The following is a 15,099-nucleotide window of genomic DNA, read 5'->3' as shown; positions in this document are numbered from 1 at the left end:
GTGCACCTGCCTCCATTTTTACTAGAGCCATGGCCAAATTACAGGTACTTCAGATGTTTTCGTATCCTGTTGCAACTGTTACTGTAGTATCTTCATAAAAGCTGCCACTATACACTTTGCTTCGGTATGACATATATGAATGCTGACGTGATACAACAGGGGCTGTGAAGATGCCAGTGCTTTTATCATATCCATCACCTTCATTAAGTAATACGACAGGAAATATGATAGATTGACCGACGCCGTAATTTCCCCCAGTACTGTAATATGTGTTTAACGCTATTGTCGGTGTGGTATTGTTACTTGAAGGAAAATAATGGGAATTTTAAGAAAATAATCAAGCCTGTTTATTTTAGTAATAAAATAAAACATAACGTAACATGATTATATATAATTTAATAACCAAATATTGTTTAGCTAAAGCCTGATGGATTATGAATCTTTCTATAATAACATGAACAATAGTTATTGCAGAATCAATTGAAATCAAAACAAAGTTAAGAATTTCCTCACCAGTTATCTTTTCAGATGTATTTTTTTCTTTTAGTTCTTCAGGATGTTCTTACAGAAATCAAACATTTCATCTAACTTTTCATTTTGTTTCACAATATTTTGTTTCATGCCCTGCTTCTTATGTTCCATGACAAACAATGTTTTCTCTTCACATTTTTTCTTTTCTTTATCCCACATAGTTATTAAAGCTTCCATTTTGACCATTGTCTCTAACATTTGCTTATCATATTTGAATTTAAAACATGTCGGTTCTGTATCGTCTTTTCTTGTTGTTGCGTAGATAAACATAATAACAAAACAACTAATGCCAAATAATATCCAGACATTGCTCCTTGTTAGAAAATACTTGTATAATAATATTGTGATATCTTTATTCTTTCATACGGGAGGTGGTCAACATCGACATAAAGTTCAAACCACGGAAAGAGTATATAAATAGTCTTTGTCATTTTATATATTTTCTCATCGTTAATTCCAATGTCCAACAATTGTTGCTGCTTATGCTGAATAAGTGACTTCAAGTGACTTGATGCATTGCATTGTAACTACCTCCCCTTGTAGGACAACTTGTTTCATTTATTTGTGCTGAGACATTCAGCTACCTTAATTTACAATTATAATTTGTTTTGTTAACAACTGATCTTTATATTTATCGTTCTTAAGTGTCATCAGCATGAAATGCATAACGCAACTATATACAATTTAAACAAAAACGTTAGAAAGTATTATGTGTAAAATTATTAATATAAGGCACATACTATAATGGGCTTCTTCCGCTAATAGCCAGATATTTCTTAACATAATATAGGGTTACAGTTATAAATGTAACCAGATTTAAAAAAAGAAAAAGAAAAAGGACTTCGCAGGTACCAACCGACGTAAAACATGTATCTTTGTTTTCAATTGAAGCAAACAGATTACCAATCAATTTCTGTCGCAAAGCTCGCGATATTGGTAATGATGGGTATTCTTTACTGATATGCATTGCTCCTCGTGTACTTAGAGAACTTATTTAAATGTATATTTAAGCGATGGTAAACATAGCATAAGGAATTTATTATAATTGCTTGTTTGCATGACCTTTATTTTCAGCGTACCTACAGTGATACGTGAAAAATGTCACTTTTAAAAATACTGAGTGATCGCAGTTGTATATACGTATTTGTTTTAGAGAGGATGTTTTGTTTTCAGTGATGTTTTTTTTGAGATTTTCAGATATATAAACAAAAGAAATTATTTGCAAATCACGCAACATCACAAAAAGGTTCATGAACATTGTCGTTGTTATCGGGTAAATATAATCATTTTATGTCCTGTTTTAAAGTATAAAGTGTCTGTATTCTTTTTTCTTTATTCATAATTCACTGATACAACCTTAGAGAAGGATGGCTTGTTACTATTCATTAGAAGCTAGCTATTATTATAGTGTTTCTAACCGTATTGTGCTACTCAACAGCAAGTGAGCCTGATATCGAAACGCAATGTTCAAAATTCAAATATGACAAACAAATGTTGGAGACGATGGTCAGAATGGAAGCTAAAATGAATCAGTGGAATAAAGAAAAGGAAAACTTTGAAGAGAATATGCTATCTGTAATGGAACATCGGAAGGTGGAAATGAAACAAGAGTTTGCAAAACAAAATCAACAGATTGGTCAAATGCTTGCTGACTACACAAATTTCCGTGAAGAACTCAATGACAAAACGGCCCAGCTTGAAAACCGTGTTGGTAAGTAGAACAATAGTGTAGTTTGCATTTATTTCTGCTTATCAATCAAGAAATGGATTAATGGTGAACAAATTAAGCTTCACATTGTTATAATACAAAATTACCTAGTCTGAAGATTTAGTAGAGAGATAGAGGCATTTGTAGAAATAACTTAAGTAGCTCAATGAATGATATCAAACAGGACCAAAACGCAACATAGTATCATTTTTAACAAAGTATAAATGTATTACACCCGAGTTCAAGAGAATGAAAAGTGTATTACTGAAAGTTCAAGCTGGTCATTTTCCCAACATTTACAATCTTTATACACTTGAATTCATCAAGAGTTCACTTCTCTGTTTCATTTACAAATATTTATCACCAGTTTATTTCAACAAAACATTAAACCAAGAATCATTTACATTGAATATAAAATTAATTTCCTAATATATTTGCTTCAGGTAATTTCACAAAAACACCGAAGATAGCGTTTAATGCATATACAAGGTCCGGTAAAAACTATGACAACGGCCAAACGTTCGTCTTCCCTGATGTTTTACTCAACGAAGGTGGTGGATATGACAAAATAACTGGAATGTTCACAGCACCTGTGACTGGTCTGTTCTTTTTCAGCGTTCACATTTGTCAAGAAGTATCAAAATATGTGGTTGCAGCTATTGTTCACGGACATACTACCGTCGCAGTTACAAGTGAATATGAAAGTATTGGAGCAAGTTGTAGCTCGGTCATGGCTCCGGTAAAAATGACTGCTGGTGAACGCGTGTACGTGAAATGTCCATATCCTAGCGTGTTACGAGCTGATTCAAGTCATAGATGGCCGTCCTTTACCGGTGTTCTTCTGAATATCTAAAACATGTCGTACATTTGACGATGATATTTCATTGATAAAAATATTAAAATTTTAATAATATATTTTTCAGGTTTATCCTGTTGTAAAAGAGCTCCATAAACATGATAAAAGGACAATTTACAATCTGATTTTATGTATTACTATTTACCGACGATCGATCGTTTGCCTCCTTTTGCCAGTGTTTATTTACAAAAAAAGTATAAATAAAAAATGTAAATACATCAAATACAGGTTTTGTTATGTTTATTTTAAAGTAAAATGTTTTCAAAAAAGTGCTTCTTTTATTGCACACCTCACTAAAGCTGATACCTCGCTGTTTTATTTCTTGTTGTGTTGCTTTATTTTTGTGTAAGGATATGAACCATCAATATTATTAATTAATTACCCGTCATATGAAGAAAACAATATTACTTACCTAAAGATTTGTCTACCTCAATATCGTCAAATGGTTAACTCCTAATAAATTATAATAGAAGTAAACACATAACTGCACTAGTGCCAGTACTTGTGATTGCAGATAGAAATTATTTCAAGTTAACTGTTTACTTGGTAAATATCGAGATTATCCTTCTCGGACATTTAATCATAATAAGGGGAAATCATATACGGTAGTTGTGTTAGCACGGGATTAACTGTTATAACTTTTAAATACAAAAATTTCAACATGATGTTTAAAAATAATTTATAAAATCAAGCATTTAGACACATTTTATTTCTTGACCTGCGCATGTGATTATTCGGCACTTTTCATTATTATATCAAATGTTTATTAATAATGATTGTACTCTTAATGATATATTAAAAAAAATATGAATATAAAGTCATATATTTTTCTATGCCAAATAATTTATTGGTCCCGGTCAATTTAAAGATGATGACTGTGAAAGTTGTCTACACGAAATTTCACAAATTACCCTTGTTCTTTACACACCAGTTGTTAAGCAATGCTAGAGATCTGTATATGTTGCCAGATAGTTCGCCATAGTTCTAAACCTTCTTCTTGCTGAGGAATCATTGATGTTGTTTTATTAATTAAATTCAAGATTATGTTTGGAATACCTTTTTCAAAGTTTACATGACTTTTATTATCTCTTGTCCAAATTTTCTTCAACTATAAGAAGTAGCCATTCCTATCTTAAGTAAACGTTAAGAACAAATTGGATTTTGTAAAAGTAACGTGACTGTGGTTTCCGTTGGTGCACAGATCGTTGCAAAGTTTTTTGTTGCATAAACTTATTGTGGAGTTGCCGTTATAGGTTTTTTTTCACATAGCAATAATTATCTCCCCTGACCGCCATTTTGGCTGTTATTCTTTATACATCATATGATTAAGATAGGATAAAAAAATCTTTCATGATTATATCATCTTCATAAAAAATTGATAAAAATACAGTCAAACCTGTATAAGAGAGACAGTATTGGGAATTTGTAAAAGTGTCTCTCTTATACAGGTGGCTCTCTTATCCAGGGCTGAACTCTGGCTAGGAAAATTGACTATGTTCAACTATTTTTTAAATATGACATAAAACACCACGATTTGCAATGATTTCAGTTTTTATTTTCAGTTTTTATTTTTAGATAAAACATTTAAAACATGGAATTTATATGTAATGTTAAAAATCTAATATTAAGAAGAACATATACATGTAATTGATAAAAAGTGTTAAAATAAAGTCAGGTTAAATCGTCGGACATACAAAGTTAACTATGCTCGGTTATTGATTCAATTTAATTTCTTTCAACTCCGTAAACTTTAGGAAAAGATATTAATTACGTTTTATTCATACAAGAGGAAATTAAAAACAAGTTGTTCTCAATACAAATGAAAAAGAAATTTGCCGAGCAACGCTTTGATTTGCGACAATAAATAGCCACCACTATACGATTTCTGTGACGATGATTATGCAAACAAAGAAAGGTCATGTCCCGCGGCGTGTATTAGATTGATACCGTGTACATATTGCACATGTATGTTGACACGTCTTCAAAACAATCGGATTAGCGATTATTAGACATTGAAAGGTATAGATTCAACTTAATAATTTGGACATTAAATTTTGCTTGGCAGTTAGATTTCGTTAATGTGGTTAATTTAAAAGAAATTTCTACGCAGAATTATAATTTCACTTTACTTTCGAAAATACATGTATTATATCAAAAACATTTTACTCAAACGAAACTATTTTAAACAAGTCATTTTTCTAAGTTACAAACAAATTTACCGACTACTGGTAAAAATTAATGTAAAACGGTACGAAAATTGTATGATACAGAAAAAAATGGCGACAAACGTTCTTGTACTGGCCGTTTGATCAGGTATGTTTGGCTTTTTGGGGATGAAAATGGGTGGCCGTTGGCGGCGTTGAGCAGGTGGCCGTCTTATAAGAGACAACCATATAGTCATTTACATTGGGGATGTCCAGAGATGGCGCACTTAGGCAGGTGACGCTTTTATAAAGGTGGCCGATCGGGCAGTTTTGACTGTAATTTTCATATTGGTGCTATAAATAAGTTTGCTGCATATGTAACGAAGATTATGAGAATTCACGTAAATAGGCTGCTAATAAGGAGTTTTTCATATTTTGTCAATTATTTTATATATAGAATATTGACTTTCCAAAATGGCAGTAACTGTGTTACTCCCAGAGGCAAAAATTAAATTTATTAACAAGAGCTATGTTATATACATGCAGTAAGTAAAACAGCGCGGTGATTAACGAATTTAAGATCCCATGATTATGCCCGTTTTGATAAAACCACGAAATTTCATGCCCACGAATACAAATGATTTCACAGTATATCAAATAATAAGATAAGTACTTGCTATGTTAATAGTGCTATAAGTCATGTTAATTCTGCAGACACGGAGCCTGATACAGGTGAGTCAATTCTGAGTATGAATATAAAATCTAAGGGTACTTTGAAAGCTGAAAGGCTTGTTAAGTCTGACATGGATGAGGTCTGTAAAATTAGTGAAAATGCACCGGAACTGCATGTCAAGCTGTACTCTGATGACGTCATTCCTTAATCCGGAAGTAAGTAATATGCAGGACATCTCTGTCCAGGCTCCGGAGAAAATAGCTTCACCTGTCGGTTGGTGAAAAAGTCGTTATAACAAGTGGGAATCGGTGTCTTCCAGTAAGTATATCAAAGATGTTATAAAAGAAGGCTACAAGTTGCTGAGAAAGTAGTGTTACGGAATAGTAGGTCTGCGAGAGATAACCCGTTTTTGTAGTAAAGAGCAAAATTAATTCTTTACTTAGAAAAGAAATTATTTCTTAGGTAGACGAAGTCCATTATGTTGTAAATTCATGAACGGTTGCATATGGAAATTCCGGCAATCCTATGCTAGTTTTAGATTGTCGACATATAAATGAATGTTTACATTTGTTTAAGGTCAAGTTTGAAGATGTTAATGTTGCAAAGCAAATATTCGCTGAAAATACATTTCTTTTTACTTTTGATACTTTTACATACGATCATGTGAATATATTTCAACCACGTATCTAGGGTTTTTTTTTATCAACATGGAAACACGATTAAATATTATCACTTTAATTCTTCCCCGTTGGGATTCGAACCACTGGGCATATATTAACAAAGCTTTTAAGGGAAGTCGCAGCTTATATCAGAAGTTATAGTCATAGAATAGTGATGTTTTTGGATGATGGCATAGGAGGCCACACTGACTTTATGAATTAGAAGTGAATTCCAGTCAGTTTGTAAAAAATTTACTGTCATGGAGTTCGGTTTCTTGTAAGTAAATGAAAAATTGTTATTGGGAACCTTCACTGAATGTCACATGGTGAGGTCATTGTATTTGATATGATAAAGATAATACAGTTTTTACCCAGAAAGAACGGATGTTTCGATTAGCTATTAAGATTGAATGTATTATAAAGCAAATAGAATCGAATCCGGAAAGAATTGTGCCAGTTAGATTTTAGCTTCTGTAATAAGTCAGATTATATCACTTCAAAGTGTGATAGGTAGTATAGCAAGGCTTAAAACAAGAGAATCTTTTAAATGTATCAATACATGAATGAAGATAAGAACCCCGGAAAAGGTAGTACGGAAGTCGTAGGGTCTTGGTCAAGGAGAGAACGATTATTGGCGGGAGGCAGAAGCAGTTCGAAGAGTTTTGATTGTTTGTTTGTTTCATTTTACGCCTTAAGAGTTTTGTATACTTATAAAAAGAGCTTTAAGGATCGTGTGTTAAGTTTTTTTTTTCTTTCTGATAACAGGAACGTAACGTCTTTATTAAAACATGATAGTAGTAAGACAAATTTACAAAACATAGCCTTAGATACAAGAGCACTTTGCGATGAAAATGAAATTACGATTTAAACTGAATGGATACCGAGGGAAGGTAACAAAAGAGCTGATTACTTAAGCCGGTGTGTAGATAGTGATGATTGGAAAGTTATTACAGCAGTTTTCTGTTATTTAGACAAAATTCGGGGTCCGCATACTATTGATAGATTTGCTTCACATATGAACAAAAAATGTACAAAATTAAATTTCAGATGGTGGGTTCCGGGAACAGAATCGGTAGACGCATTTTTCCAAAATTGGTCAAGGGAGACAAAGTGGCTTGTACCCCCTCCGAGAGTTGTTTCTCTTTGTTTAGAAAAGATACCTGCAGAAAAGCTGTTTGTACGTTGATCATTCCTAAATAGAAGAGCGCACCACTTTGGCCATTATTAACTGAAGATAGATGTGGTTTAAAACAACAAATAAATCTGGGTAGATTTGGAATACTTACGAAAGGCAGATGAAATAACGACTTGCTGCTGGTTTGACCCACATGGCCAGCAATCTTACGACAGTCAGAGGAAATATGGTATTTTCTCGTTACCCTTTAATAAGCTTGCCTGAAGTTTGGCTAAATACTAATATAATGATATGTGTTATTTTTATAATAATTATAATATCGTGTGCTTTATGGAAGTTTTCTCCTACAGGTTTTGACTTGAGAGATTCCTTAAAGCGGAAGCTGGGTGAGGCTGGGGTGAGTGATCATCAGTCACGTGATGTAGCGGGAAGTATGAACAAATATTTATTACAGTCGAAAACTGAAAATACTGTGAAAAAGTACAGGGTTTTTTTTTTTTAGACATTTTTAATCATTCTGTAAAGATAACAATTTAGTTGATTTACCAGCTCAGCATATTTGTGTTTCTATGTACATTACACTTTTGTTAGATTAAACAGTGTCTGCTGTGTATGCTATAAAATGGATGCATTCTCTCAATGACGTAAATGATCCTACTGAACAAAACATTGTTATGCCTATGTTAGATACAGCTCAAAGGATCGCATCAAAACCTAGGTGTTGACAATTTTATGTTACATGAGCTCTGTGAAAAATATGAGAATTCTCGAGATATTATAGAAGTAAGAGATTTAGTAATAGAAAGAGCACCGAAACACGAGGTTATCTGATTTGTAAGAGGGGGCGTAGCCCCCGAGTATTAATCACATTACCGAGTGTTTTGGTGTTCTTTCTCTTTTGTATCATAGTCAAATATAAAAATACGTTCCCTGTTGTCACAATATGAAACCCCGGCAAAAATGAACCAATGAACGAAGATCTGAATATGATATTTCTGTCGCTTTCCCTATCCCTGCCGTCACAATATGTAAACCCCAGCAAAAATGAGCCAATCAATGGGCAAGCTCTGGAGTGCGGGTAACTAATACCCGCGCTTCAGTTAACGCACTGTGCATGTATATGTATACGATTTAACCCTGACACATTTTCAACAGAAAGGTCTCCAAACTATGAATCCTAGTTAAATCTGTTAAATCATAGGATTTTTTTATTTAAGCCAGCATTTAGATCGTAAAAGGTTGCATCTCTTATTTAAAAAACTAAAACTAAAAAGTTAAGTTATACAAGAGCTCGAGAAGTTATTGTTAAGAAGTTAAAGTCCGTCGCTCCGAACGCAAAGTTGGGTACTCATTGTTTAAGGGCTAGTGGGGCCACTATGGCTGCAAATACTCCTGGTATGTCTGATAGATGCTTGAGCGTCATGGGTGCTGGAAAAAAGAAATTGCTAAAGATGGCTACAAAGAAGATTCGCTTGAAAAGAAACTTAAAATCACAGAAGAGTTAAAGAAGAAATCATGTAATGATTTGGGAAAGTTCCAATTGTTTTGGAAATTTCTAGATGCTATTGGATCGGCTAAATTTTAATTAGAACTATTCACAACCTATGCTTTGAAATTTTCTATAATCAATTCTCGAAATGCACAACTGAGTTGTTGTTTTATGATAAAGTAGAGATGAGACTGCAATTTAATAGTGCAGTGAATATTTTAATAACCATACTCTTCTGCTCCGTAATTATTTTCAACAAAACTGCAGTTCATTTGTTGACATAAAGAAAGACTTAACAACAGTTTTGCGGTCAACCTTCGAAATAGTCTCTGTAAGCTAATTTTATCTTTATTACTGAATGTAATGTATTACAAACTTGTCTATGTGATTGTAATGAATGTTATGTATCATCAAGGTGTAATCGGTACCATATTTCGTGAACATGTTTAACTGATTTTTATTTAGATTTATTTAGATAAATATGATCACAAAGCTAGACTCAATTTCAGAAACCAAGAGGTAATCAGTCTAATACATTCAAGCACGAGCGCAGCAAAAGCAGTCTCAAAGTCAAAAATATAAAAAGCATGTAAAATTCAATAGTTAAAAAACTGGATAAAGTGTAATCCCCCCGGAAGCATGAATCAAAACAAAATTACATAAACATTGCAATCTCGGTTTGGTTTTATTGTGACTGTATATAAGGGATAATGAAAAAGTGCGCCCCTCAGGATCCTTATCACAGGCTTAAGTTGTACTCAATTTTCAACACAAATTCTTGAATTCAAAGATTCAGAAGGATAACAAAATTAGCTAAATACAGAAAATGATTTTTTTATGTTTACATGTTCAGTATATCTGTCTGCTTACAGTAATTTGAAAATATGACACGTTAGAAAAACTGAGACTGATCATAGTTGTATATAAGTATTTATTTTGCAGAGGGGATGTTTTGTATTGCATGATATTTAGTAAGATTTTCAGATACATAAACAAAAAGAAATATTTACAAATCATGCAACAGCACCAAAAAGGTCCATGAAGATGAACATCGTCTTTGTAATCGGATATATGCAAATATTTTACGTCCTGATTAGTAGTATAAAACGTTTGTATTCCTGTTTTCTTTATTCATAATTCACTGGTATTTGCAACATTAGAGAAAGATGGCTGGCTACTATTCATTTAAAGCTATTGTGTTTCTTACCGCAGTGTGCTACTCAACAGCAAGTGAACATGCTATAGAGCGGGAATGTTCAAAATTCAAATATGACAAACAAATGTTGGAGACAATGGTCAGAATGGAAGCTAAAATGAATCAGTCGGATAAAAAAAGGAACATTTTGAAAAGAACATGTTGTCTGTGATGGAACATCGGAAGGTTGAAATGAAACAAGAGTTTTCAAAACAAAATCAACAGATTGGCCAAATACTTGATGACTACAAGAAGATCCGCGAAGAGCTCAATGAAAAAACAGCTCAGCTGGAAAAGCTTGCTGGTAAGTAAAACCATTCAGTAGTTAGCATTAATTTCTGCTTATCGATCAACAGCTAATTTTTAATGGATTAATGATGAACAGATTTATCCTCACTTTTTGAATCTTAAATTCTTTGTTTAGATCAAGTCTGATGAAGGGTAATTCGATCTGTATCAAAAATTGACAATTGCACAATAAACTAAAGTTTACCTAGTCAGAATATTTAGTAGTAAAAAAGAGGCTTGTGTAGAAATAAGTAGCAAAATGAATTGTTACCAATCTGGATCAAATCGCGATCAACATATCATGTATAATCTTACATCAAAGTATAAATGTAATACTTCTGAGTTCTCGAGAAAGGAAAGTTTCTTAGTGAATGTTCAAGCTGGTCATTTTCGGAACATTTGCAATATTTATACATTTGAATTAATCAATAATTCACTTCGCTGCTCGTTTACCAATATTGATAACCAGTTTATTTCTACAAAACATAAAACTAAGAATCACTGACATTGATTTTAAAATTATTTTTTATCATTTTTGCTTCAGGTAATTTTACTTCAACACCGAAGATAGCGTTTAATGCATATACAAGGTCCGGTAAAAACTATGGCAACAGCCAAACTATCGTCTTCCCTGATGTTTTACTTAACGAAGGTGGTGGATATGACAAAATAACCGGAATGTTTACAGCACCCGTGGCTGGTCTGTACTATTTCAGCGTTCACATTTGTCAAGCAAAAGCAAAATATGTTGTCGCAGCTATTGTTCACGGACATACTACAATCGCAGTAACAAGTGAATATGAAAGCATTGGAGCAAGTTGTAGCTCGGTCATGGCGCCGGTAAAAATGACTCTTGGTGAACGCGTGTACGTAAAATGTACACATCCTAGCGTAATGCTAGCTGATGCACAATATAGATGGCCGTCCTTTACAGGTGTTCTTTTCAGTATCTAAAAATTGCTGGACATTTGACGATGATATTTCATTCAAATGTTAATAGTATATAATTCAGTTTCATCGTGTTGTATTAAAGACAGAGCGTCCTTAACATGATAAAAGAGCAAATTTTCAAAGTACTTCTTTACTTTCTTCGAATATTAATGAACAATGAAAATTGAATAATATATATTTGTCCTGAAATGTCAACTAATAAAACGTTTTCACTGTGAACCTTATGAACAAATAATCAAGCATATCAATATGATATCTCATTTATCAATTAAACACATTAAATTTTTTCTCTTGTTTCACTTTTTTAATTTTGACATATTTACCAGTAATGTAATAATAATGAATAATCAGAATGATAAACATTATTATAAAGTTAAAAAATAACATGGTAAGTTCTGAGTTTAAATATGCATCTTAATTTTTCGATGCACGTTTAATCAAATCCGAAATATCTTCAAATATTACAAAATGATTCAAATTTATCAGTTATTAAAAACATTCATAGGCAGTTGTTTAACATAGTATTTCATATTTATTTGCAATATAATATTATTCTAAGTATTCCTTTAATGTGTAAGCAAGCAGGAGATCAAATGTCAGATTTCAAATTAAACAAACATACATCTAAAAATTAAAAGGTAACGTCCAGGTTTTGTTATATTTATTTTAATAGTAAAATATTTTCAATAAAATGTGGCTTCTTTTACTGAAGCTGTATCGGGTTATTATGAAGTATTCGTGTTAAACAAACCAGTATTTTTCTCTACCTTTATATCGTCAAAGTGTTAAATCCTATTGCATTATATATGGGGTAAACCCGTTACTGCGCTAGTGACATGATATGTGCTTTCAGGTGGAAACTATCTCATGCAAACGGATTACTTGGTAAATATCGAGATGAAATTCAATATTTTTAATCCTTCTCGACACTAAACCATAATAAGGGGAAATGATATATTTGTATTAGAACGCGATTAACTGTTATAAGTTTAAATGCAAAAAATGTTTATTTTTAAAATCAAACACCAGTTTAACAAATAAATTGTCATTAAGACATACTACGCCACTTGACACTTTGAGCTTAAATGTGTTATCAATGTTATTATTATTAATGTACTTTTCATTATCTTTTTTTACGATATTAACTCAGATTTCTACGCCAAAATTTATAGGCTCCAGTCTGTTTTAAGATTATGATTGTCGTTTTCTTGTGAAAGTTGTCTTCTGTGTAAACATAACGATAACAAATTACTTCCCTACTTAAGAATCGTTATACACCAGTTGTTAAGATATGTAAGGGTTCTGCAAAATGTTGCAACATATTTTTTTTCAGTTTTGTTCACTCCTCTGGTCATTGGGATCATTGATGTAGTTTTTAGATTTCAAGAGTGTGCTTAGAATACAGCTTTATCAGTTGCAATGGTGTGAAAGTTGTAACACTTGTATTGTCTCATACATACTGTATATTTATGCTTAATTAAAGAAAAAGCCAGTGTCTAGCAGTTACTTTTCTTCTTCTTTTTAAATGACATGTACCACCCCTTGTCCAAATTGTATTTGATTATAAAAATAGTTTTACTGCCAAGAGCGTGATTCTTTATTCAACAGTTATTGCAGGGCTTTTTTTCTGGTGCACAGATATAAGCATTTTTTTCTATTTCACGTTAGGAATATAAACAAGCAACAATCATGGACGATGAAATAAAAAGTCTCAGATTTTGTAAAATATTTAAGAACTTTATTTCTCGCAAGATAAAAAAATAATGCTTAATCTTTTTATTCGTTCCGTTAATATAGGCGTGCATAAAATCGACATTTAAGAAAGGAAAATATGTTGTTTTTATGATAGAGTAATATAAACGATTGAATCTACATTCTCAATAAAACAACGTAATAATACGTATGTCTTCATTATCAATCATGCCTTTACAAAAAGAGCCTCGACTAATGTACTTTTGACTGATGTGTACTCGTGCAACAGAATTCAATCCGATTCAACAATGCATAAAATCACAACAATTGTAAAATCGAATGCAAATTGCAAAAAAAAAAAAAAAAAAATAAAAAAAAATAAGAAAATGGTTATTATAGCACAGCATTTAATAAATAGGGCGAAAATATGATTAATTATTTTAGAATATTGTTTCTTCTGTTGCTTTTTCCGAACAAAGGGCATGTAAATAATCTCAACAATTTATCAATAAACATTAAAACAATATTATCAGGAAGAAAGACAAATGTTTTTTTATCAGATACAGTTTGAATTACATGATTTTATAAAACATACAATATGATACACACGATCAACAAGGAAAGGCCAATAAACGCACCCCCACACGACCCAGCAACAATAACCAGCGGAAATTAGCCCAGGAGGACCAGAAAAAAAAAAAAAAAAAAAAAAAAACGGACAGGGCACAAAGTAAAGCACTGACAATTAGCCCTTTCCGTGTAACGTTTAATGATACTCTTTGTTGGCTTTTACGTCGCACCAACACAGTATATGTCATATGGCGACTTTCCAGTTTTACTGATGGAACCTCAGGAAGATCTGTGTAATATTATGTCTGGTACAAATGGGCACCTAAGTAGAATCACCGATGTTCCATAAACTAACTTGATAGCCGTCTCACATAAAATAATCCCAATATGCTTGCGCGGCTCGAACCTACAATGGTGAGAGATCGTTTATTGTAGAAATATAAACTAAAACTAAACTAAAAATATAGTTGTCTCTGTTTTGCATTTCGTTTCAGTAATTTAATAAACATTGTTATAAAGTATCACGTCAGAATATTATCTAAAACATAATTATGTTTTCAATTTCAAGTTAGAAGATTATTTAATTGAAAGTTGTATAAACTATTATTTGTTATTTTAGAAAACACATGGTAAACACCTATGTATTTATTTCGACTTCTTATTTCGGAAAAATTAAATTCAGTCCTTTCTTCATTATGCAATAAATATCACTGCTGGAAAAATACAAGTGAGACAAAATTGGCACTGAGTCATTCACCAGAAACAACCGTTTTCTCCGTATTAGAAATAATTTTTGAAATGAACTTGCCGAAAAGCAAGCCCAGCTTGACTTCAACTTGCCCCTTTAGTTATATAGTTTCACAACACTAATAGTTTTACTGCTTTTCTTTCATTATAAACCTGACCCATCATTTTATTGTTCATTCCATTTTGCACTGTCTACATGTATATAAATTGAAATATTTTGTCCTTATATTTTGGAAACATATCTCTGTAAAAGGTTCCTCGGGACTCTGCAGATGTTATAACTAGGAATAATGTGCGTTCAACCTATACAGTTACCAGAAAGTCTTCCGCGATAAGTATTATAACATAATTCAAAAAATGATAAACCAAGCGATGAAACTCTGTATCCTAAGATATGAACAGTAAAATATCATCTGACACTATGTCATTTAGGTTGTTTTTACGTGAATTGAGATATTTTT

The 15,099-nt window shown here is 32.2% G+C and overlaps 2 protein-coding genes across 2 annotated transcripts; both read left to right on the top strand.

Moving 5' to 3' along the window:
- The first annotated feature begins 1,870 nt into the window (after positions 1–1,870).
- LOC132720515 (heavy metal-binding protein HIP-like) lies at positions 1,871–3,132 on the top strand. Its single transcript, XM_060704672.1, has 2 exons — positions 1,871–2,242; positions 2,683–3,132. The coding sequence occupies exons 1-2, from the start codon at positions 2,023–2,025 to the stop codon at positions 3,090–3,092; spliced, it is 630 nt and encodes a 209-aa protein (XP_060560655.1). The 5' UTR covers positions 1,871–2,022; the 3' UTR covers positions 3,093–3,132.
- A 7,194-nt stretch (positions 3,133–10,326) lies between these two features.
- On the top strand, positions 10,327–11,661 carry LOC132720543 (cerebellin-3-like). The gene is made up of 2 exons (XM_060704702.1): positions 10,327–10,694; positions 11,223–11,661. Exons 1-2 carry the CDS (start codon positions 10,550–10,552, stop codon positions 11,630–11,632), a joined length of 555 nt encoding a protein of 184 aa, XP_060560685.1. The 5' UTR covers positions 10,327–10,549; the 3' UTR covers positions 11,633–11,661.
- Positions 11,662–15,099: the final 3,438 nt, after the last annotated feature.

The sequence above is a fragment of the Ruditapes philippinarum genome, unplaced genomic scaffold (genome assembly GCF_026571515.1).
Source record: "Ruditapes philippinarum isolate M1 unplaced genomic scaffold, ASM2657151v2 ctg8297_1_1_1_1, whole genome shotgun sequence".
Classification (NCBI taxonomy): Eukaryota; Metazoa; Mollusca; class Bivalvia; order Venerida; family Veneridae; genus Ruditapes; species Ruditapes philippinarum.
This window is presented reverse-complemented; position numbering and strand designations above follow the sequence as displayed.